General features: G+C 46.7%; 1 protein-coding gene across 2 annotated transcripts in view; it reads left to right on the forward strand.

Annotated features, from left to right (window-relative positions):
- Positions 1-22,500, forward strand: part of LOC139539432 (nuclear receptor subfamily 5 group A member 2) — a 140,742-nt gene that overhangs the window by 30,595 nt on the left and 87,647 nt on the right. For both annotated transcript variants that reach the window (XM_071342385.1, XM_071342384.1), the window contains one exon: positions 1,703-2,382. In XM_071342385.1, coding sequence (XP_071198486.1) covers positions 1,703-2,382 — 680 coding nt within the window. The remainder of the gene's footprint in view (positions 1-1,702; positions 2,383-22,500) is intronic.

Raw genomic sequence — 22,500 nt, forward strand, 5'->3', positions numbered from 1 at the left:
AGCCCTCTAGCCCAAGCCTGCTCCACCACAGAACGGGTAGAAGAGAGAAATAATTAAGCATAAATAACAAACAGGGGTTTCCCAGAGAGAGAGAGCGAGCGAGAGAGAGAGAGAGAGAGAGAGAGAGAGAGAGAGAGAGAGAGAGAGAGAGAGAGAGAGAGAGAGAGAGAGAGAGAGAGAGAGAATGACAGGGAGACAGTGTTTTGAATAAGGGCAAATCATTTTCAGCATGAACACTTTCCAGTGTTTTGAATAAGTGGGGGTAAATAATTTTCAGTATTAACACTTTTTGAATGTTGATTTTGACCACACTGCTCATTTTAACTAACAACATTCTTAGAGAAATGGCTACTTACCTTGTTGTCTGCCACGTATTGGTATTACATAGGTTCATAAAAGTTACTTCTTTCAGATCAATGAGTAACTAGCGTTTTACGACCTGTCGAGTGACAAAATGTTATTACAAGGCTGTATTTCCCTGCTCTGAGGCATCCGAGTTCTCGGAGTGCAAAGGTCAACAGTTTAATTGTCTTTGATGTAATCTGTTTTCTTCAGATGCGAGTTGAAAGGTGAACTGTGTTCTCTCTATGATTAATCAATGCAAATAGTTTGTTTTTTGGGTTCCGTGTCGAGAACACAGAGAACCAGTGGTGGAAAAAGGAGCCAACTGTCAAACTTGATTAAAAGTAAAGATACCTTAAAAGAAAATGACTCAAGTAAAAGTGAAAGTCACCCCGTAAAATACTACTTGAGTTAAAAAATGAAAAGTATTTGGTTTGAAATATATTTTTATGTATCACAAGTAAATGTAAAATGCTAAAATATATATAAGTATCAAAAGTATAAATTATTTCAAATTACTTAGTGCATGAATTTGAACATTTTCCTGTCCTGCTGAGCATTCAAAATGTAACGATTACTTTTGGGTGTCGGGGAAAATGTATGGAGTAAAAAGTACATAATTTCTTTAGGAATGTAGTGAAGTAAAAGTAAAAGTAGTTAAAAATATAAACAGTAAAGTAGAGATACCCCAAAAACGGCTTAAGTAGTACTTTAAAGTATTTTTACCTAATTACTTTACACCACTGCATGGTAGTCATGAATGAGGTCATAGGTCTCAGAGCTGCCTATTTGCACTCAGAGAACTCGGTTTGGAAACTACTGGCTTAACTAGAATGCCATGGTGTTTATGAATTGCTCATTTATTTTCCTCTCCTCCGCCCTGCAAATCATCCCCAGAGAATGTGTTCCTAGTCAGTTTACTAGACAATAATGTGTTCCTAGTCAGTTTACTTGACAATAATGTGTTCCTAGTCAGTTTACTTGACAATAATGTGTTCCTAGTCAGTTTACTTGACAATAATGTGTTCCTAGTCAGTTTACTAGACAATAATGTGTTCCTAGTCAGTTTACTAGACAATAATGTGTTCCTAGTCAGTTTACTAGACAATAATGCATCCTAGTCAGTTTACTAGACAATAATGTGTCCTAGTCAGTTTACTAGATGATAATGTGTCCTAGTCAATTTACAAGACGATAATGTGGTTTTACTCAGTTTACTAGATGTGATGATGTCACTAACATTCTCCGGTCTTTCCTCTCCTCTCCTGTCTGTCTGTCTGTCTGTCTGTCTGTCTGTCTGTCTGTCTGTCTGTCTGTCTGTCTGTCTGTCTGTCTGTCTGTCTGTCTGTCTCACCATCAGCTGTGAGGGCGGACCGCATGCGCGGCGGCCGCAACAAGTTTGGCCCCATGTACAAGCGCGACCGGGCCCTCAAGCAGCAGAAGAAAGCGATGATCCGCGCCAACGGCCTGAAGATCGAGTCCATGACCCAGGTGATGCAGGCGGTGCCCACCGACCTCACCATCTCCTCGGCCATCCAGAACATCCACCAGGCCGCCTCCAAGGGCCTGCCGCTCAGCCACCACGGCCACCCGCACCACGCCGCCCTGCCCCACACAGACTACGATCGCAGCCCCTTCGTCACGTCGCCCATCAGCATGGCCATGCCCCCCCACACTGGTTCCCTCCAGGGCTACCAGGCGGCCTACGGCCACTTCCAGAGCAGCCGCTCCATCAAGTCCGAGTACCCGGACCCGTACACCAGCTCGCCCGAGTCCATCATGGGCTACAACCCGTACATGGACGTGTACCAGACGGGCTCGCCGCCCAGCTTCCCGCACCTCATCGTGGAGCTGCTGAAGTGCGAGCCTGACGAGCCTCAGGTTCAGACCAAGATCCTGGCCTACCTGCAGCAGGAGCAGGCCAGCCGGGGGAAACACGACAAACTCAACACGTTCGGCCTTATGTGCAAGATGGCCGACCAGACGCTGTTCTCCATCGTGGAGTGGGCCCGGAGCAGCATCTTCTTCCGCGAGCTCAAGGTACGTGAGGCACTGAACACAGACGCCATGTTGGATTTGGCACACACACTGTATAAGTATGTATTGTTTTTTCACATACAGGAATATCATTCAGAGGCCTTAAGTTACATAGTACACATAGAAAAACACTAGTCAAACACATTTAGGTTCATTTGATTTAATCAGATCAGATCCGCTTCAGCTGACATCCACATAGCTGATTTTTTCACTTTTTTAATCTGTGTCGTTAGAGCTGTTAATCTGTGTCGTTAGAGCTGTTAATCTGTGTCGTTAGGGCTGTTAATCTGTGTCGTTAGGGCTGTTAATCTGTGTCGTTAGGGCTGTTAATCTGTGTCGTTAGGGCTGTTAATCTGTGTCGTTAGGGCTGTTAATCTGTGTCGTTAGGGCTGTTAATCTGTGTCGTTAGGGCTGTTAATCTGTGTCGTTAGGGCTGTTAATCTGTGTCGTTAGGGCTGTTAAATCCACAAGTGGCTCCCGACATTATACCTAAAGCGGACATTGACATTGGCTGCACAGAGTCACATTAAGAGAAATCCCATGCAGCCTTGTTTACAAATTTGAACACTCGATTAGGCTGACAGAAATCCTCAATATTTTATTTAATGATTTTCAATTTGAGCGTCATTATTTCAATATAGCCTATAGCCTCACAAGAGCAGCTGCTCGCCGATTTGACAGCTCCAACTAGAGGATCCACCTGTACCTGAATACCCCAGACCCGATCCGGGACCTGAGTGGGTCCGGATCCAAAATTCTAAATAATGTCACTCGTATGGGTAGGACCTGATATGATAGTCACGGGTCTCGGGTATGTGTAATTTTAACTGACTTCTCCAGAAGGACCCGTACAGATCCGGAGACCGCAGCAGTAGAGAGAAAGAGAGAGAAAAAGATAGAGATTTATGCTCCTTGCTTTTTTCACCAAGTGACGCGTGTAACTTGTTGTTATTGTTGGCCAATCATTAATTATCAAAGCGGGCACTAGGCTACAGTCATAGAGCCTCAGTGTGTGCAAAAGTCAGGAGATATCTAATCAATGGAAGATGGAATTAAAATTATGGAACTAAAAGTTAAAGAAGAAGGATAGGCTACAATGACCAAGACTACCAACAGGTAGTCTGCTACTTTATATTCTGAATGGAGTTGTTGTTGTGTGTAACTGTAGGAAAGAGAAAGTGCATGTTGCCTCAATTAGCCTAGCTAGCTAATTTAACTAGCTTCTCCCGGTTTCATGCAGTCAAGACAGGTACTATGCAACCATGTAAGGTGATAAATAACCTAGCTATGGCAGCTATTAGTCTATTATAGCAGGAGTCTGCTTGGTTGGTCTCTCGTCTCTCCCTTTCTCCTCCATGTTCCTGTGTCACTCGCTCACACTTAGAGTAGCCTATATACATAGCACAGCTCTTGCTAGGGCATCACATCTTTCTACTTCCTCTCATAGTAAATAACATACACAGCACGGCCCCTGCTAGAGGGTTACCTCTCTCTACCTCCTCTCACAGTAGCCTACACACACAGCACGGCCCCTGCTAGAGCCTCACCTCTCTCTACCTCCTCTCACAGTAGCCTACACACACAGCACGGCCCCTGCTAGAGCCTCACCTCTCTCTACCTCCTCTCACAGTAGCCTACACACACAGCACGGCCCCTGCTAGAGAGTCCCCTCTCTCTACCTCCTCTCACAGTAGCCTACACACACAGCACGGCTCCTGCTAGAGAGTCCCCTCTCTCTACCTCCTCTCACAGTAGCCTACATACACAGCACGGCCCCTGCTAGAGGGTCCCCTCTCTCTACCTCCTCTCACAGTAGCCTACACACACAGCACGGCCCCTGCTAGAGGGTCCCCTCTCTCTACCTCCTCTCACAGTAGCCTACACACACAGCACGGCCCCTGCTAGAGGGTCCCCTCTCTCTACCTACTCTCACAGTAGCCTACACACACAGCACGGCCCCTGCTAGAGCCTCACCTCTCTCTACCTCCTCTCACAGTAGCCTACACACACAGCACGGCCCCTGCTAGAGCCTCACCTCTCTCTACCTCCTCTTACAGTAGCCTACACACACAGCACGGCCCCTGCTAGAGCCTCACCTCTCTCTACCTCCTCTCACAGTAGCTAACACACACAGCACGGCCCCTGCTAGAGCCTCACCTCTCTCTACCTCCTCTCTCTCTCATGCTTTATCAGCTCTGATTAATATAGTAGCTTAATAATGGACTTTTCTGCTGTTTCTCTCACTCGGACCGGGTCTGGATCCAACCAAGTCTATAAGTCATTTAGCAGACTCTCTTATCCAGAGCCTCTACAGTAGTGAGTCATTTAGCAGACTCTCTTATCCAGAGCCTCTACAGTAGGGAGTCATTTAGCAGACTCTCTTATCCAGAGCCTCTACAGTAGTGAGTCATTTAGCAGACTCTCTTATCCAGAGCTACTAACAGTAGTGAGTCATTTAGCAGACTCTCTTATCCAGAGAGACTTACAGTAGTGAGTCATTTAGCAGACTCTCTTATCCAGAGCCTCTACAGTAGTGAGTCATTTAGCAGACTCTCTTATCCAGAGCCTCTACAGTAGTGAGTCATTTAGCAGACACTCTTATCCAGAGCCTCTACAGTAGTGAGTCATTTAGCAGACTCTCTTATCCAGAGACACTACAGTAGTGAGTCATTTAGCAGACACTCTTATCCAGAGCCTCTACAGTAGTGAGTCATTTAGCAGACTCTTATCCAGAGCCTCTACAGTAGTGAGTCATTTAACAGACTCTCTTATCCAGAGCTACTAACAGTAGTGAGTCATTTAGCAGACTCTCTTATCCAGAGCTACTAACAGTAGTGAGTCATTTAGCAGACTCTCTTATCCAGAGCCTCTACAGTAGTGGGTCATTTAGCAGACTCTCTTATCCAGAGCCTCTACAGTAGTGAGTCATTTAGCAGACTCTCTTATCCAGAGACACTTACAGTAGAGAATCATTTAGCAGACTCTCTTATCCAGAGACACTTACAGTAGAGAATCATTTAGCAGACTCTCTTATCCAGAGCCTCTACAGTAGTGAGTCATTTAGCAGACTCTCTTATCCAGAGCCTCTACAGTAGTGAGTCATTTAGCAGACTCTCTTATCCAGAGCCTCTACAGTAGTGAGTCATTTAGCAGACTCTCTTATCCAGAGCCTCTACAGTAGTGAGTCATTTAGCAGACTCTCTTATCCAGAGCTACTAACAGTAGTAAGTCATTTAGCAGACTCTCTTATCCAGAGCTACTAACAGTAGTGAGTCATTTAGCAGACTCTCTTATCCAGAGCTACTAACAGTAGTGAGTCATTTAGCAGACTCTCTTATCCAGAGAGACTTACAGTAGAGAATCATTTAACAGACTCTCTTATCCAGAGACACTTACAGTAGAGAATCATTTAGCAGACTCTCTTATCCAGAGCCTCTACAGTAGTGAGTCATTTAGCAGACTCTCTTATCCAGAGACACTTACAGTAGAGAATCATTTAGCAGACTCTCTTATCCAGAGCCTCTACAGTAGTGAGTCATTTAGCAGACTCTCTTATCCAGAGCCTCTACAGTAGTGAGTCATTTAGCAGACTCTCTTATCCAGAGCCTCTACAGTAGTGAGTCATTTAGCAGACTCTCTTATCCAGAGCCTCTACAGTAGTGAGTCATTTAGCAGACTCTCTTATCCAGAGCCTCTACAGTAGTGAGTCATTTAGCAGACTCTCTTATCCAGAGCCACTCACACTCCGTACTGGTCCCCCGTGGGGAATCGAACCCACAACCGTGTCGTTGCAAGCTCCATGCTCTCCCTCCTGAGCCGGTCGGTATACCTATCTGCCCTATTTGTGTGGCCTTGCATAATTCATCCTTCGTTTTGTTGACACGTTCAATGTTTGTTATCCCTAATAGACAGTTTACCACACACATATGTAGTTGAAGTTGGAAGTTTACATACACTTAGGATGGAGTCATTAAAACTTGTTTTTTAACCACTTCACACATTTCTTGTTGACAAACTATAGTTAAGACAAGTCGGTTAGGACATCTACTTTGTGCATGGCACGAGTAATTTTTCCAACAATTGTTTACAGACAGATTATTTCACTTATAACTCACTGTATCACAATTCCAGTGGGTCAGATGTTTACATACACTAAGTTGACTGTGCCTTTAAACAGCTTGGATCATTCCAGAAAATGATGTCATGGCTTTAGAAGCTTCTGATAGGTTAATTTACATAATTTGAGTCAATTAGAGGTGTACCTGTGGATATATGTCAAAGCCTACCTTTAAACTCAGTGCCTCTTTGCTTGACATCATGGGAAAATGAAAAGAAATCAGCCAAGACCTCAGAAAAAAAATTGTAGACCTCCACAAGTCTGGTTCATCCTAGGGAGCAATTTCCAAACACCTGAAGGTATCTCGTTCACCTGTACAAACAATAGTCGCAAGTATAAACACCATGGGACCACGCAGCCGTCATACTGCTCAGGAAGGAGACGCGTTCTGTCTCCTAGAGATGAACGTACTTTGGTGCGAAAAGTGCAAATCAATCCCAGAGCAACAGCAAAGGGCCTTGTGAAGATGCTGGAGGAAACAGGTACAAAAGTATCTATATCCACAGTAAAACGAGTCCTATATCGACATAACCTGAAAGGCCGCTCAGAAAGGAAGAAGCCACTGCTCCAAAACCGCCATAAAAAAGCCAGACTTCGGTTTGCAACTGAACATGGCGACAAAGATCGTACTTTTTGGAGAAATGTCCTCTGGTCTGATGAAACAAAACTAGAACTGTTTGGCCATAATGACCATCGTTATGTTGGAGGAAAAAGGGGGAGGCTTGCAAGCCGAAGAACACCATCCCAACCGTGAAGTATGGGGGTGGCAGCATCATGTTGTGGGGGTTCTTTGCTGCAGGAGGGACTGGGGCACTTCACAAAATAGATGGCATCATGAGGAGAGAAAATAATGTGGCTATATTGAAGCAACATCTCAAGACATCAGTCAGGAAGTCGCAAATGGGTCTTCCAAATGGACAATGACCCCAAGCATACTTCCAAAGTTGTGGCAAAATGGCTTAAGGACAACAAAGTCAAGGTATTGGAGTGGCCATCACAAAGCCCTGACCTCAATCCAACAGAAAATGTGTGGGCAGAACTGAAAAAGCGTGTGCGAGGAAGGAGGCCTACAAAACTGACTCAGTTACACTAGCTCTGTCAGGAGGAATGGGCCAAAATTCACCCAACTTATTGTGGGAAGCTTGTGGAAGGCTACCCGAAACGTTTGACCCAAGTTAAACAATTTAAAGGCAATGCTACCAAATACTAATTGAGTGTATGTCAACTTCTAATCCACTGGGAATGTGATGAAAGAAATAAACGCTGAAGTAAATCATTCTCTCTACTATTATTCTGACATTTCACATTCTTAAAATAAAGTGGTGATCCTAACTGACCTAAGACAGAGCATTTTTACTAGGATTAAATGTCAGGAATTGTGAAAAACTGAGTTTAAATGTATTTGGCTAAGGTGTATGTAAACTTCCGACTTCAACTGTATACACACACACACACATGCCCCTGAACTCACTTCTCGTCAAATCCACCCAAATCTTTTATCTTCACCCGCCTTTAATCTTTCCCTTGTATGTGTCTGCTCGACACTAATGCAATGTGTACAGAGATGAGAGGGAGGGCTGTGGTGTAGAGCTCTCATCCTGATCAAAATTCAGTAGCCAGCCCTATTTACGCGCTGTGACACACTCCAGGTATGGGTTAGGAAAACTTTGACCTTCTGCCTTCTGGCTCTTTTCATTCAAAGCAGCGGGGTCCTTTATCATCTTTGAGATTTAGAAAATATATAATATAATATAATATAGAAATATTATCATCGATCCACAATGCCTCCATCAGACTAGCACAAGTCAATGGAAGCATGCTGAGGAAAATACAGTATGTCTGTATTGCTGTTAATGATAATGCACTAAATGAATGAATGATATTCTAACCCATTTAGTAATAATGCATGCCTATTTGAAGTATTTACCTTCTCTACTGAACAAATAAACCTTGGAGTGAACAAAACCACTCTGCACACATTCTCTGTTCCTCTCAGGGACAAACAAATGAGGAATAATCAGGTTTTTACAGGAAGACTCATTGACGTTTTATCACGGTCTGTTCTGAAAGCTCTGTTTTCAGTAACGATGCTACAGCAGACGGTTTTGGAGCCAGAGTAAAGTTTGGTTGACATCACTCACTACTTTGTAGTGTTTCTTCAACCAATCACAAAAAGTTGCCTACCAACAATGACTCTAACCCAGCAATGAGTCTTCCTGTAAAAACCTGATTATTCCTCATTTGTTTGTCCCTGAGAGGAACAGAGAATGTTTTCAGCGTGGTTTTGTTCACTCCAAGGTTTATTTGTTCAGTAGAGAAGGTTAATAAATGGAGAGCAACATAAAAAGCTCTGATGAGCATGTGGATCACCTGGGTTCTTTAGTTCTCTCTCTCTCTCTCTCTCTCTCTCTCTCTCTCTCTCTCTCTCTCTCTCTCTCTCTCTCTCTCTCTCTCTCTCTCTCTCTCTCTCACTTTCTCCCTCCCCTCTCTCTCACTTTCTCCCTCCCCTCTCTCGCTCTCTTTCTGTCTATCTATCTCTCTTTCTGTCTCTCTCTCTTTCTCTCTCCCATCTCTCTTTCTGTCTCTCGCTCTCTCTTAATTCAATTCACCCTCTCTCTCTGTCTCTCTCAATTCAATTCACTCTCTCTCTCTCTCTGTCTCTATCAATTCAATTCTCTCTCTCTTTCTCTCTCTCTGTCTCTTTCAATTCTCTCTCTCTCTCTCTCTCTCTCTCTCTCTCTCTCTCTCTCTCTCTCTCTCTCTCTCTCTCTCTCTCTCTCTCTCTCTCTCTCTCTCTCTCTCTCTCTCAATAATTTTCTTTATTGGCATGACGTAACAATCAAAATTGTCAACGGAACAACAGTAACAACAATAACCAAGGGTTTGTCAGACACTGTCCCTCATCTTATGGCAGGCAGCAATGTAGTGCGCTGCCAACCCACAGCTCTCTGCGTCCTCCCCCAACAGGACGGGTAGCATATTCTCATCAGAGAGGTCTTTGAAACCTTGAAACCTCAAATTTGGGGAAATGACACTTTCTAATTGTTTTATATTTTTTAAACATTTTGTCAGGAAATGCAGCTCTGTCTCAGGTTCTGGGCTTTTTTGGTTCTGAGTGTACGTTTATAGAGTTTTAAAGTCTCACAGTAATGAAGGCGTAATTCACCATTATTTGGGTTTCTGTGCTTTTGGTTTGATAGTTGTCATCTGTGGTCTTTTTGCTATTTGACTGAATATATTGTTGCTGTTTTTTAGTATTTTATTTGACCTTTATTTAACTAGGCAAGTCAGTTAAGAACAAATTATTATTTACAATGACAATGATGTTGTTTCCATGTCTGTTCTTTTGAGGAACAAGGGCATTTAGCTGTGATCAGATAGAGGTGCTAGTGGCTTGATGGTGAATGAGCTGAGAGAGAAAGGGTCTGTGATCATATAGTCTACTGTGCTGTGGCCAAGAGGTGTTGTCACTGTTGTTTCTATGGGGCAGATTAAGACAGTTAGAAACATTATGGCCTGTAATAAAGCTGTCCCCTCGTGCGCTCGTTAGATCAGGTAGTGTTCCTGTGCCGCATTTGTGTCCCCACAGATGAGCGCATTTCCCTGGGCCTGGAAAGGGCACGTCTCTTCCTCAAGGGAAGATCTCCTCTGAGAAATAGAGGGATTCTGAGGGGGCGATATATATTTAACCAACTGTATTATTTTCCAATTTTGAAGAGATCAATTCGATTTTTGTAGTTCTGATTTATACCAAATTATCAATTCTCCGGAGTCTCTGCCTCTATTGACAGAGCTGTGTTTCTGTGACGGCACAATAACCTCTCTGTAGCCTGTGGGACAGTGACATCACAATGACCTCTCTGTAGCCTGTGGGACAGTGACATCACAATGACCTCTCTGTAGCCTGTGGGACAGTGACATCATAATGACCTCTCTGTAGCCTGTGGGACAGTGACATCACAATGACCTCTCTGTAGCCTGTGGGACAGTGACATCATAATGACCTCTCTGTAGCCTGTGGGACAGTGACATCACAATGACCTCTCTGTAGCCTGTGGGACAGTGACATCACAATGACCTCTCTGTAGCCTGTGGGACAGTGACATCATAATGACCTCTCTGTAGCCTGTGGGACAGTGACATCACAATAACCTCTCTGTAGCCTGTGGGACAGTGACATCACAATAACCTCTCTGTAGCCTGTGGGACAGTGACATCACAATGACCTCTCTGTAGCCTGTGGGACAGTGACATCACAATAACCTCTCTGTAGCCTGTGGGACACATGTCTGTCTTGCACCATGTCACCTGACAGTTAATGATTTTTTTTGTACTCCAGTGCTAAACTCTTTAGTCCAAAGGTTGATGAGTTTAGGTCCTGAATGTTCCACATGCTAACTGATAGGTTGATGAGTTTAGGTCCTGAATGTTCCACATGATAACTGATAGGTTGATGAGTTTAGGTCCTGAATGTTCCACATGATAACTGATAGGTTGATGAGTTTAGGCCCTGAATGTTCCACATGCTAACTGATAGGATGATGAGTTTAGGCCCTGAATGTTCCACATGATAACTGATAGGTTGATGAGTTTAGGTCCTGAATGTTCCACATGCTAACTGATAGTGATTTCATGTTGCAAAAAAATAAAGAATAGCACAGTCAGAAATACAGTAACTACTAACTATTAAGTTGTTAAGAGTGAGATCACCTGGATAACAGCAACAACAAAAAATCTGTTTTATATATATATATATATATTCCTGTTCATTGAACAAGTAAACTTTTAGTACTATAGGTGTGTGTGGGTGTGTGTGTGTGTGTGTGTGTGTGTGTGTGTGTGTGTGTGTGTGTGTGTGTGTGTGTGTGTGTGTGTGTGTGTGTGTGTGTGTGTGTGTGTGTGTGTGTGTGTGTGTGTGTGTGTGTGTGTGTGTGTGTGTGTGTGTGTGTGCGCGTGCGTGTTTAGTGCAGATGTATTGGAGGAGCTGTTTAATCTCACTCAAGCCTACAGGGTTCTCCTGTCCTCAGACGACCTCTGCGTAGCTGCGCTGGTCCTGCTGTTGAGCCCTGTGGAGTGGAGGAGGGCCAGTTCTGGGCCGTGCGGCTTCCTCTCTGGTCTGGTAGGGGTGGTGGTCTGGTGCGGGGAACTAGGCTGGGCCCGGTCCGGTCTGGCTAAGCCGATGGAAGTGGTGATGCTCTGGTGGTGGGTGGGGCCTGTGGGGTGCGCTGGGTCTGGTGTGGCGTTGAGGGGGCCTGGGGCTCCTTGGTGGTGCAGTGGTCTGGTAGAGGTCTCTGGGTGGTCCTCTGTCCAGTGCGGCATGGGGTGTTTGTCTACCAAGTGCCACGTTCTTTAGAGACTTGGCAAACATCCCTAGTGTCTGCGTCCTCAGGTGGGAGTGGTCGTGCAGATGCTCTGGGGTGATTGTTGGGTGGTGATTAACGTGTACGTTCGGGAGTAGGCCACACCCTCTGGTGATGTCAGCGTTGACTTTCTGAATGGTACGGGGATGAAAGTCTTTGCGGGGCAGCAGAGTGGAGATGGTGATGTGGGAGTTGGGGAACCACTCAGAGGCCCTCTCTGCTACTCTGTTGACCAGGCTGCCTACTCTCTCCTGCTCCCCTCTCTGCTACTCTGTTGAGCAGGCTGCCTACTCTCTCCTGCTCCTCTCTCTGCTACTCTGTTGACCAGGCTGCCTACTCTCTCCTGCTCCTCTCTCTGCTACTCTGTTGACCAGGCTGCCTACTCTCTCCTGCTCCTCTCTCTGGTACTCTGTTGACCAGGCTGCCTACTCTCTCCTGCTCCCCTCTCTGCTACTCTGTTGACCAGGCTGCCTACTCTCTCCTGCTCCTCTCTCTGCTACTCTGTTGACCAGGCTGCCTACTCTCTCCTGCTCCTCTCTCTGCTACTCTGTTGACCAGGCTGCCTACTCTCTCCTGCTCCTCTCTCTGCTCCTCTGTTGACCAGGCTGCCTACTCTCTCCTGCTCCTCTCTCTGCTACTCTGTTGACCAGGCTGCCTACTCTCTCCTGCTCCTCTCTCTGCTACTCCGTTGACCAGGCTGCCTACTCTCTCCTGCTCCTCTCTCTGCTACTCTGTTGACCAGGCTGCCTACTCTCTCCTGCTCCCCTCTCTGCTACTCTGTTGAGCAGGCTGCCTACTCTCTCCTGCTCCTCTCTCTGCTACTCTGTTGACCAGGCTGCCTACTCTCTCCTGCTCCTCTCTCTGCTACTCTGTTGATCAGGCTGCCTACTCTCTCCTGCTCCTCTCTCTGTTACTCTGTTGACCAGGCTGCCTACTCTCTCCTGCTCCTCTCTCTGCTACTCTGTTGACCAGGCTGTCTACTCTCTCCTGCTCCTCTCTCTGCTACTCTGTTGACTAGGCTGCCTACTCTCTCCTGCTCCTCTCTCTGCTACTCTGTTGAGCAGGCTGCCTACTCTCTCCTGCTCCCCTCTCTGCTACTCTGTTGAGCAGGCTGCCTACTCTCTCCTGCTCCTCTCTCTGCTACTCTGTTGACCAGGCTGCCTACTCTCTCCTGCTCCTCTCTCTGCTACTCTGTTGACCAGGCTGCCTACTCTCTCCTGCTCCTCTCTCTGGTACTCTGTTGACCAGGCTGCCTACTCTCTCCTGCTCCTCTCTCTGCTACTCTGTTGACCAGACTGCCTACTCTCTCCTGCTCCTCTCTCTGGTACTCTGTTGACCAGGCTGCCTACTCTCTCCTGCTCCTCTCTCTGGTACTCTGTTGACCAGGCTGCCTACTCTCTCCTGCTCCTCTCTCTGGTACTCTGTTGACCAGGCTGCCTACTCTCTCCTGCTCCTCTCTCTGCTACTCTGTTGACCAGGCTGCCTACTCTCTCCTGCTCCTCTCTCTGCTACTCTGTTGACCAGGCTGCCTACTCTCTCCTGCTCCCCTCTCTGCTACTCTGTTGACCAGGCTGCCTACTCTCTCCTGCTCCTCTCTCTGCTACTCTGTTGAGCAGGCTTCCTACTCTCTCCTGCTCCTCTCTCTGCTACTCTGTTGACCAGGCTGCCTACTCTCTCCTGCTCCTCTCTCTGCTACTCTGTTGATCAGGCTGCCTACTCTCTCCTGCTCCTCTCTCTGGTACTCTGTTGACCAGGCTGCCTACTCTCTCCTGCTCCTCTCTCTGCTACTCTGTTGACCAGGCTGTCTACTCTCTCCTGCTCCTCTCTCTGCTACTCTGTTGACTAGGCTGCCTACTCTCTCCTGCTCCTCTCTCTGCTACTCTGTTGAGCAGGCTGCCTACTCTCTCCTGCTCCCCTCTCTGCTACTCTGTTGAGCAGGCTGCCTACTCTCTCCTGCTCCTCTCTCTGCTACTCTGTTGACCAGGCTGCCTACTCTCTCCTGCTCCTCTCTCTGCTACTCTGTTGACCAGGCTGCCTACTCTCTCCTGCTCCTCTCTCTGGTACTCTGTTGACCAGGCTGCCTACTCTCTCCTGCTCCTCTCTCTGCTACTCTGTTGACCAGACTGCCTACTCTCTCCTGCTCCTCTCTCTGGTACTCTGTTGACCAGGCTGCCTACTCTCTCCTGCTCCTCTCTCTGGTACTCTGTTGACCAGGCTGCCTACTCTCTCCTGCTCCTCTCTCTGGTACTCTGTTGACCAGGCTGCCTACTCTCTCCTGCTCCTCTCTCTGCTACTCTGTTGACCAGGCTGCCTACTCTCTCCTGCTCCTCTCTCTGCTACTCTGTTGACCAGGCTGCCTACTCTCTCCTGCTCCCCTCTCTGCTACTCTGTTGACCAGGCTGCCTACTCTCTCCTGCTCCTCTCTCTGCTACTCTGTTGAGCAGGCTTCCTACTCTCTCCTGCTCCTCTCTCTGCTACTCTGTTGACCAGGCTGCCTACTCTCTCCTGCTCCTCTCTCTGCTACTTTGTTGAGCAGGCTGCCTACTCTCTCCTGCTCCTCTCTCTGCTACTCTGTTGACCAGGCTGCCTACTCTCTCCTGCTCCTCTCGCGGGTTGTTGGTGCCGGTGTGAATAATATTGTGGCCTGCTGTTCCAAAGTCAGGCTGGGACAGGATGTGGAGTGCATCCTGCATTTTTGGGCACCATATTTTGGACACCTTGTGGTGGGGGAAGAGTTTATCCTCTTGGATGAATTTCCCATTTGAGTCAATGAGGATGGCCACCTCAGTGGGTTTTACCAGACTAGTGCTTCTCTCTGTAGTAGGTGTCCCCATGTACTAGGTGTCTCTCTCTCTCTTTGTCTCTCTCCCCATCTCTCTCTCTCTCTCTCTCTTTGTCTCTCTCTCTCTCTCATCCATCCCTCTCTCTCCCTCTCTCTCCCTCCCTCCCTCTCTCTCTCTCTCTCCCTCCCTCTCTCTCTCTCTGTCTCATCCATCCCTCTCTCTCTTTTTGTCTCTCTCTCTCTCTCATCCATCCCGCTCTCTCTCTGTCTCTCTCTCTCTCTCATCCATCCCTCTCTTTCTCTTTGTCTCTCTCTCTCTCTCATCCATCCCTCTCTCTCTTTGTCTCTCTCTCTCATCCATCCCTCTCTCTCTCTGTTGCAGTCCTCTGAATTTTAAAGGAGGGAAAAATAAAGGTAATATTCAACACAATCCAATTATAGACATGGGGCAATAGCTCTGGAAAACACATGTTGACATTTATCACACGGCCAAGCGCTATTGAAATGTTCTATATCTGAATTAGCATCAAATTAAAAAACCATTAGTACAGTACTTCACTGAGTATATGTAATGGAGAGTCGGGTGTGGTTGTCGAATCCACTGAAGGATCATTGTGCAGCGAGTGGAGCATAACTCTCCATCATCTCCATTCACATTTAATTTCCTATGTCCACTTGATGATGTCGCCTCTCAGTTCGTTTCAGAATAAAATATAATTATGTCCGAGCTAATGATGTTCCGTATTACTCCTGAGCTTAATTGGAACAGAGTTTAGAGAATGGAAGAGGACAACCCGGGTTAACGTGGGGGTGCTGATTCCTGTACCCCATAATCCTCTATCTGCCGCCCCTTCTGGAGTTGTATAGGCCCACACGGTAACAGGCGAGGCCAGAAGGGGGATAATTCACTGATTGGCTGAATTGACTGAATAATCAGGGGTGACACACTACCTCATCTCTCCTCTCTAGCGCCTCTAAAGGGCAGACTAAATCTGCTATGTGCCAGCGTACATCACTGACAGCTTGCTCTAGACCCCTCCTCTTCTTTCTAATTAGTAGATACTTGTTACAGCTATTGTTGAGCAGAAACCTTAGCGTTGGTGCAGGAGAAAAGCATTGTTGTAAGTCCTGCACTGTCTTCCAACGAGCAATGGTTGAGCTACGGCAGGTTCTGAGGCAGTAGACAGGAAGGCTTTGTGGGGTGTTGCCCCCCCCCCCCCCCCCCCCCCCCGTGCGTTTGGCCTTTTTCAACACACTGAACCACACATGCTGTTAGATCACGTCTACAGTTAATAGCTCAGGATGTGTTTTCATGGTTCATCTTTATTTACAGTGGGGTTTTCAGAAAACATTTCAGGTTATTTCCCTCAATATGTGAACATCTTGGCCATGTTCTGTTATAATCTCCACCCGGCACAGCCAGGAGAGGACTGGCCACCCCTCAGAGCCTGGTTCCTCTCTAGGTTTCTTCCTAGGTTTTTTGCCTTTCTAGGGAGTTTTTCCTAGCCACCGTGCTTCTACACCTGCATTGCTTGCTGTTTGGGGGTTTTAGCCTGGGTTTCTGTACAGCACTTTGTGACATCAGCTGATGTACGAAGGGCTATATAAATAAATTTGATTTGATTTGATCATCATTGTCAAAAACTGAAATGTGTGTGTGTGTGTGGGGGGTGGGGGGGGGGGTGGGCGTGTGTGTCTGTGTGTGTGCTTTACAGCACATCTCAGTGAGTCATTCAAATATTGCAGACCTCTGTAAATCGCTACAGCTAATATATTAATAATGAGCGGGTGGTACGGAGCGGGTGGTAAACTAAGGAAATACAGATGGAATAGAAACTGGTGTGTGAACCCGGCTCTGAGGACACTATAAATACCTCTTCATCTACAGGCCCTCTATAATTAGCTTGGTAAGAACAACAGAATGTCTCTGTTATTAATGGAGCTGAGATGTGTCTGTTAATGGAGCCGAGTGGTGAGATGTGTCTGTTAATGGAGCCGAGTGGTGAGACGTGTCTGTTAATGGAGCCGAGTGGTGAGATGTGTCTGTTAATGGCGAGCCCGAGTGGTGAGACTGTAGCCGCTGTTAATGGAGCCGAGTGGTGAGATGTGTCTGTTAATGGAGCCGAGTGGTGAGATGTGTCTGTTAATGGAGCCGAGTGGTGAGATGTGTCTGTTAATGGAGCCGAGTGGTGAGATGTGTCTGTTAATGGAGCCGAGTGGTGAGATGGGTCTGTTAATGGAGCCGAGTGGTGAGATGTGTCTGTTAATGGAGCCGAGTGGTGAGATGTGTCTGTTAATGGAGCCGAGTGGTGAGATGTGTCTGTTAATGGAGCCGAGTGGTGAGATGTGTCTGTTTATGGAGCCGAGTGGTGAGATGGGTCTGTTAATGGAGCCGAGTGGTGAGATGTGTCTGTTTATGGAGCCGAGTGGTGAGATGGGTCTGTTAATGGAGCCGAGTGGTGAGATGTGTCTGTTTATGGAGCCGAGTGATGAGATGTGTCTGTTAATGGAGCCGAGTGGTGAGATGTGTCTGTTAATGGAGCCGAGTGGTGAGATGTGTCTGTTAATGGAGCCGAGTGATGAGATGTGTCTGTTTATGGAGCCGAGTGGTGAGATGTGTCTGTTAACGGAGCCGAGTGGTGAGATGGGCCTGTTAATGGAGCCGAGTGATGAGATGTGTCTGTTAATGGAGCTGAGTGGTGAGATGTGTCTGTTAATGGAGCTGAGTGGTGAGATGTGTCTGTTAATGGAGCTGAGTGGTGAGATGTGTCTGTTATTGGAGCCGAGTGATGAGATGGGTCTGTTAATGGAGCTGAGTGGTGAGATGGGTCTGTTAATGGAGCTGAGTGGTGAGACGTGTCTGTTAATGGAGCCGAGCGTTGAGATGTGTCTGCCAAAAGTGTTTAAAGATTTAGTTTCCATAAGTTGGACCGGGTTCCAGGAGTCATAAATATTTAGCCATTAGAGATCACTAAGGAAAGGAGACCCTTTGTGTTGCTCTGCAGCTGAGCGGCCAGAGAAGAAAGACACTTGGCTCAATTCTCATGCCTTTGGATTAGACCTTTAACTGTACTTCTATGAATCTTTTTTGATTCCAACCCTACCTACCTCAGTCTTGAATCCAACCCTACCTACCTCAGTCTCAACTCCAACCCTACCTACCTCACACAACTCCAACCCTGCCTACCTCAGTCTCAACTCCAACCCTACCTACCTCAGTCTCAACTCCAACCCTACCTACCTATTTTTTAACTCCAACCCTACCTACCTCAGTCTTAACTCCAACCCTACCTACCTCAGTCTTGACTCCAACCCTACCTACCTCAGTCTCAACTCCAACCCTACCTACCTCAGTCTCAACTCCAACCCTACCTACCTCAGTCTCAACACCAAACTTACCTACCTATTTCTTTACTCCAACCCTACCTACCTCAGTCTATACTCCAACCCTACCTACCTCAGTCTTAACTCCAACCTTACCTACCTCAGTCTAACTCCAACGCTACCTACCTCAGTCTCAACTCCAACCCTACCTACCTCCGTCTAAACTCCAACCCTACCTACCTCAGTCTATACTCCAACCCTACCTACCTCAGTCTATACTCCAACCTTACCTACCTCAGTCTATACTCCAACCATACCTACTTCAGTCTCAACTCCAACCCTACCTACCTCAGTCTCAACTCCAACCTTACCTACCTCAGTCTATACTCCAACCTTACCTACCTCAGTCTATACTCCAACCCACATACTTCAGTCTATACTCCAACCCTACCTACCTCAGTCTATACTCCAACCCTACCTACCTCAGTCTCAACTCCAACCCTACCTACCTCAGTCTCAACTCCAACCTTACCTACCTCAGTCTATACTCCAACCTTACCTACCTCAGTCTCAACTCCAACCCTACCTACCTCAGTCTATACTCCAACCTTACCTACCTCAGTCTATACTCCAACCTTACCTACCTCAGTCTCAACTCCAACCCTACCTACCTCAGGCTTAACTCCAACCCTACCTACCTCAGTCTCAACTCCAACCCTATCTACCTCAGTCTATACTCCAACCCACATACTTCAGTCTATACTCCAACCTTACCTACCTCAGTCTCAACTCCAACCCTACCTACCTCAGGCTTAACTCCAACCCTACCTACCTCAGTCTCAACTCCAACCCTACCTACCTCAGTCTCAACTCCAACCCTACCTACCTCCGTCTAAACTCCAACCCTACCTACCTCAGTCTTAACTCCAACCCTACCTACCTCAGTCTATACTCCAACCCTACCTACCTCAGTCTATACTCCAACCCTACCTACCTCAGTCTATACTCCAACCATACCTACTTCAGTCTCAACTCCAACCTTACCTACCTCAGTCTATACTCCAACCCTACCTACCTCAGTCTATACTCCAACCTTACCTACCTCAGTCTATACTCCAACCCTACCTACCTCAGTCTCAACTCCAACCCTACCTACCTCCGTCTAAACTCCAACCCTACCTACCTCAGTCTTAACTCCAACCCTACCTACCTCAGTCTATACTCCAACCCTACCTACCTCAGTCTATACTCCAACCCTACCTACCTCAGTCTATACTCCAACCATACCTACTTCAGTCTCAACTCCAACCTTACCTACCTCAGTCTCAACTCCAACCCTACCTACCTCAGGCTTAACTCCAACCCTACCTACCTCAGTCTCAACTCCAACCCTATCTACCTCAGTCTATACTCCAACCCACATACTTCAGTCTATACTCCAACCTTACCTACCTCCGTCTAAACTCCAACCCTACCTACCTCAGTCTTAACTCCAACCCTACCTACCTCCGTCTAAACTCCAACCCTACCTACCTCAGTCTTAACTCCAACCTTACCTACCTCAGTCTATACTCCAACCCTACCTACCTCAGTCTATACTCCAACCATACCTACTTCAGTCTCAACTCCAACCTTACCTACCTCAGTCTATACTCCAACCCTACCTAGCTCAGTCTATACTCCAACCATACCTACTTCAGTCTCAACTCCAACCTTACCTACCTCAGTCTATACTCCAACCCTACCTACCTCAGTCTATACTCCAACCCTACCTACCTCAGACTTAACTAATTTCCTATTTGGAGCCAGGTATCCTTGTTACTGTAGTAATTGTTGATGTGAGGGGAAAATAATGTTTTGGAAAGGGTGGCTTTTGTGTTTGTGTGTGTGTGTGTGTGTGTGTGTGTGTGTGTGTGTGTGTGTGTGTGTGTGTGTGTGTGTGTGTGTGTGTGTGTGTGTGTGTGTGTGTGTGTGTGTGTGTGTGTGTGTACGCGCGCGTATATGTGTTAGCAGCAGCGTCCCACCCTGGCTCTCTCTGGACATAGAGGGAAACAGATGTGTGTCTCTCATTGTGGCTAGCTGTCACTGAGGGGGGGGGGGGGGGGGTCGGTGGCACAGCAGGATTGGCATTCCTCCCATAGCCTGGCATGCCTTTATCCCAGACACATTTAATCATATTTCATAATATTTCATAAAACCCAACCACCGTAACCAGTGCATTGTAAAGTTAATAATATTGCTATTTCATCAACGCTTTATCAACCTCTTTCTCTGAGGGTATCATTTCTAGTTGGGTTGTTATTGAGTTCCCTTCCAGACAAGATCTGAGCCAGATCTGAGTTTGGTTGACGTACGCACGCAGGCACGCACACACACACACATTTAAGTCATTTAGCAGACGCTCTTATCCAGAGCGACTTACAAATTGGAAAGTTCATACATATTCATCCTGGTCCCCCCGTGGGGAATGAACCCACAACCCTGGCGTTGCAAGCGCCATGCTCTACCAACTGAGCCACACGGGACCACACACACACACACACACACACACACACACACACACACATGCGCACAGTCCCTCCTGATTAAGAGTTTTTCTAAACCAATCATTGACCAGACTATTAGTGTGTGTCTTCTCAGTGCCAGATCAACATCGGCTTCACAGGAACGACTCTTGCTGTGTGATGTGTGTGTGTGTGTGTGTGTGTGTGTGTGTGTGTGTGTGTGTGTGTGTGTGTGTGTGTGTGTGTGTGTGTGTGTGTGTGTGTGTGTGTGTGTGTGTGTGTGTGTGTGTGTGTGTGTGTGTGTGTGTGTGTGTGTACCATTAGCCACGCTGCCCATGAGTAGGGGAGTGATTCATGCGGTGTTCCATGGACAGAGCCTCCATTGTTCCAGGGAGCCGTAGCTTTCCTCCACCAACACAATGGGAACTAATTAAAGTTCTGTGGTTATTGATTCATCTGTTTCTATTTATTTTCTATTATTCATCCCGGCTTCTAGTCAGGCTTCATCCCCTGGTACTTATTACACTGTTATACCAACCCAGGAAAAAATACATGTTGTGACAAGACAACTTCCTTGTTTATACTGACGCATACGCACACACACACACATGCGCGCACACACGCATACGCACACGCGCGCGCACACACGCGCACGCGCACAAACGCACACGCACACGCATACACACACGCATACACACACACACACACACACACACACATACACACACGCATACACACACACACACGCATACACATACACACACACACACACAGACGCACACGCACACGCATACATATTCTGTAACATAACACGTAGATTTAGCCCGTCAACCAGAAAAAGTCTGTGATATTTATATTTGTCCTTTAACGGTTGTTCAGGGGACAGTTTGGGGTTCGTGGGTTCCTCTCCTTCAATGGAATGACGATGACAATACCAGACCTGCGATTAAGTGAGAGGAGAGGAGAGGAGAGGAGAGGAGAGGAGAGGAGAGGAGAGGAGAGGAGAGGAGAGGAGAGGAGAGGAGAGGAGAGGAGAGGAGAGGAGAGGAGAGGAGAGGAGAGGGAGGAGAGGAGATGGAGGTGAGGAGATGGAGGTGAGGAGATGAGGAGGAGAGGAGAGGAGATGGAGGTGAGGAGATGGGGAGATGGAGAGGAGATGTAGAGTAGAGGAGATGGAGGTGAGGAGAGGAGAGGTGAGGAGATGTAGAGGTGAGGAGATGTAGAGGTGAGGAGATGTAGAGGTGAGGAGATGGAGGAGAGGAGAAGAGAAGAGAGGAGATGGAGGAGAGGAGAAGAGAAGAGAGGAGATGAGAGCGGAGAAGAAGAGAAGAGCCTCCGTGTAGCAGTCTGATTATTGACTACACTACATGTCTCTTAAATGTTTCATTCAATTGTATAGCAGCATTGCTGGTGTTTACGCAGTATTGCCTAGGCATATTATTTCATGTGGTTGAATTAAATTGTTGAATGGTTTTGTTTTTGATCTCTCCAATTAGTTTATGATAATTCCCTTCTTAAAGAGTGACTGCCTTTAAAAAGCAACAAGTCCCTTTGAAAACGACCTACATCGATATGAGTCAGAAGCTATTATTCTACTGTCAGAATTGAGTCTAAATAGGATCATTTTGGTCATAAAGTCTCGTCTAAAAACGGAGCTTGGAACATCTGTGCATCACAACGGGTAAATGAAGGTTGTGTTTTCATTTGACGATGTCCATTTGCCCTCTAGCATGGGATGGAACAGCTCCAGTGATTGCCCCTCTATCCAATAGCACAGACATTGAGACAGACCTGCCCAGCATCTCGGACTTTGTTTCCACAAGACAACACATCAGACATCTTTTTAACTTTGAGAAATACTACACCAAACACCTTAGTTAGATAGTCAAATTACACAACTGAAATATCCTCGGCAAATACGTTCTTTGTTAATTACAGATTTCTTGAGTTATTTTAAATTCATTCTGGGGATTTTGAGGAAGTGCAATAGGCTTCTGCATCTACAATGTCTCATGGGGGTCAAACTTCATTAAC

Source organism: Salvelinus alpinus, chromosome 15 (genome assembly GCF_045679555.1).
Source record: "Salvelinus alpinus chromosome 15, SLU_Salpinus.1, whole genome shotgun sequence".
Lineage (NCBI taxonomy): Eukaryota > Metazoa > Chordata > Actinopteri > Salmoniformes > Salmonidae > Salvelinus > Salvelinus alpinus.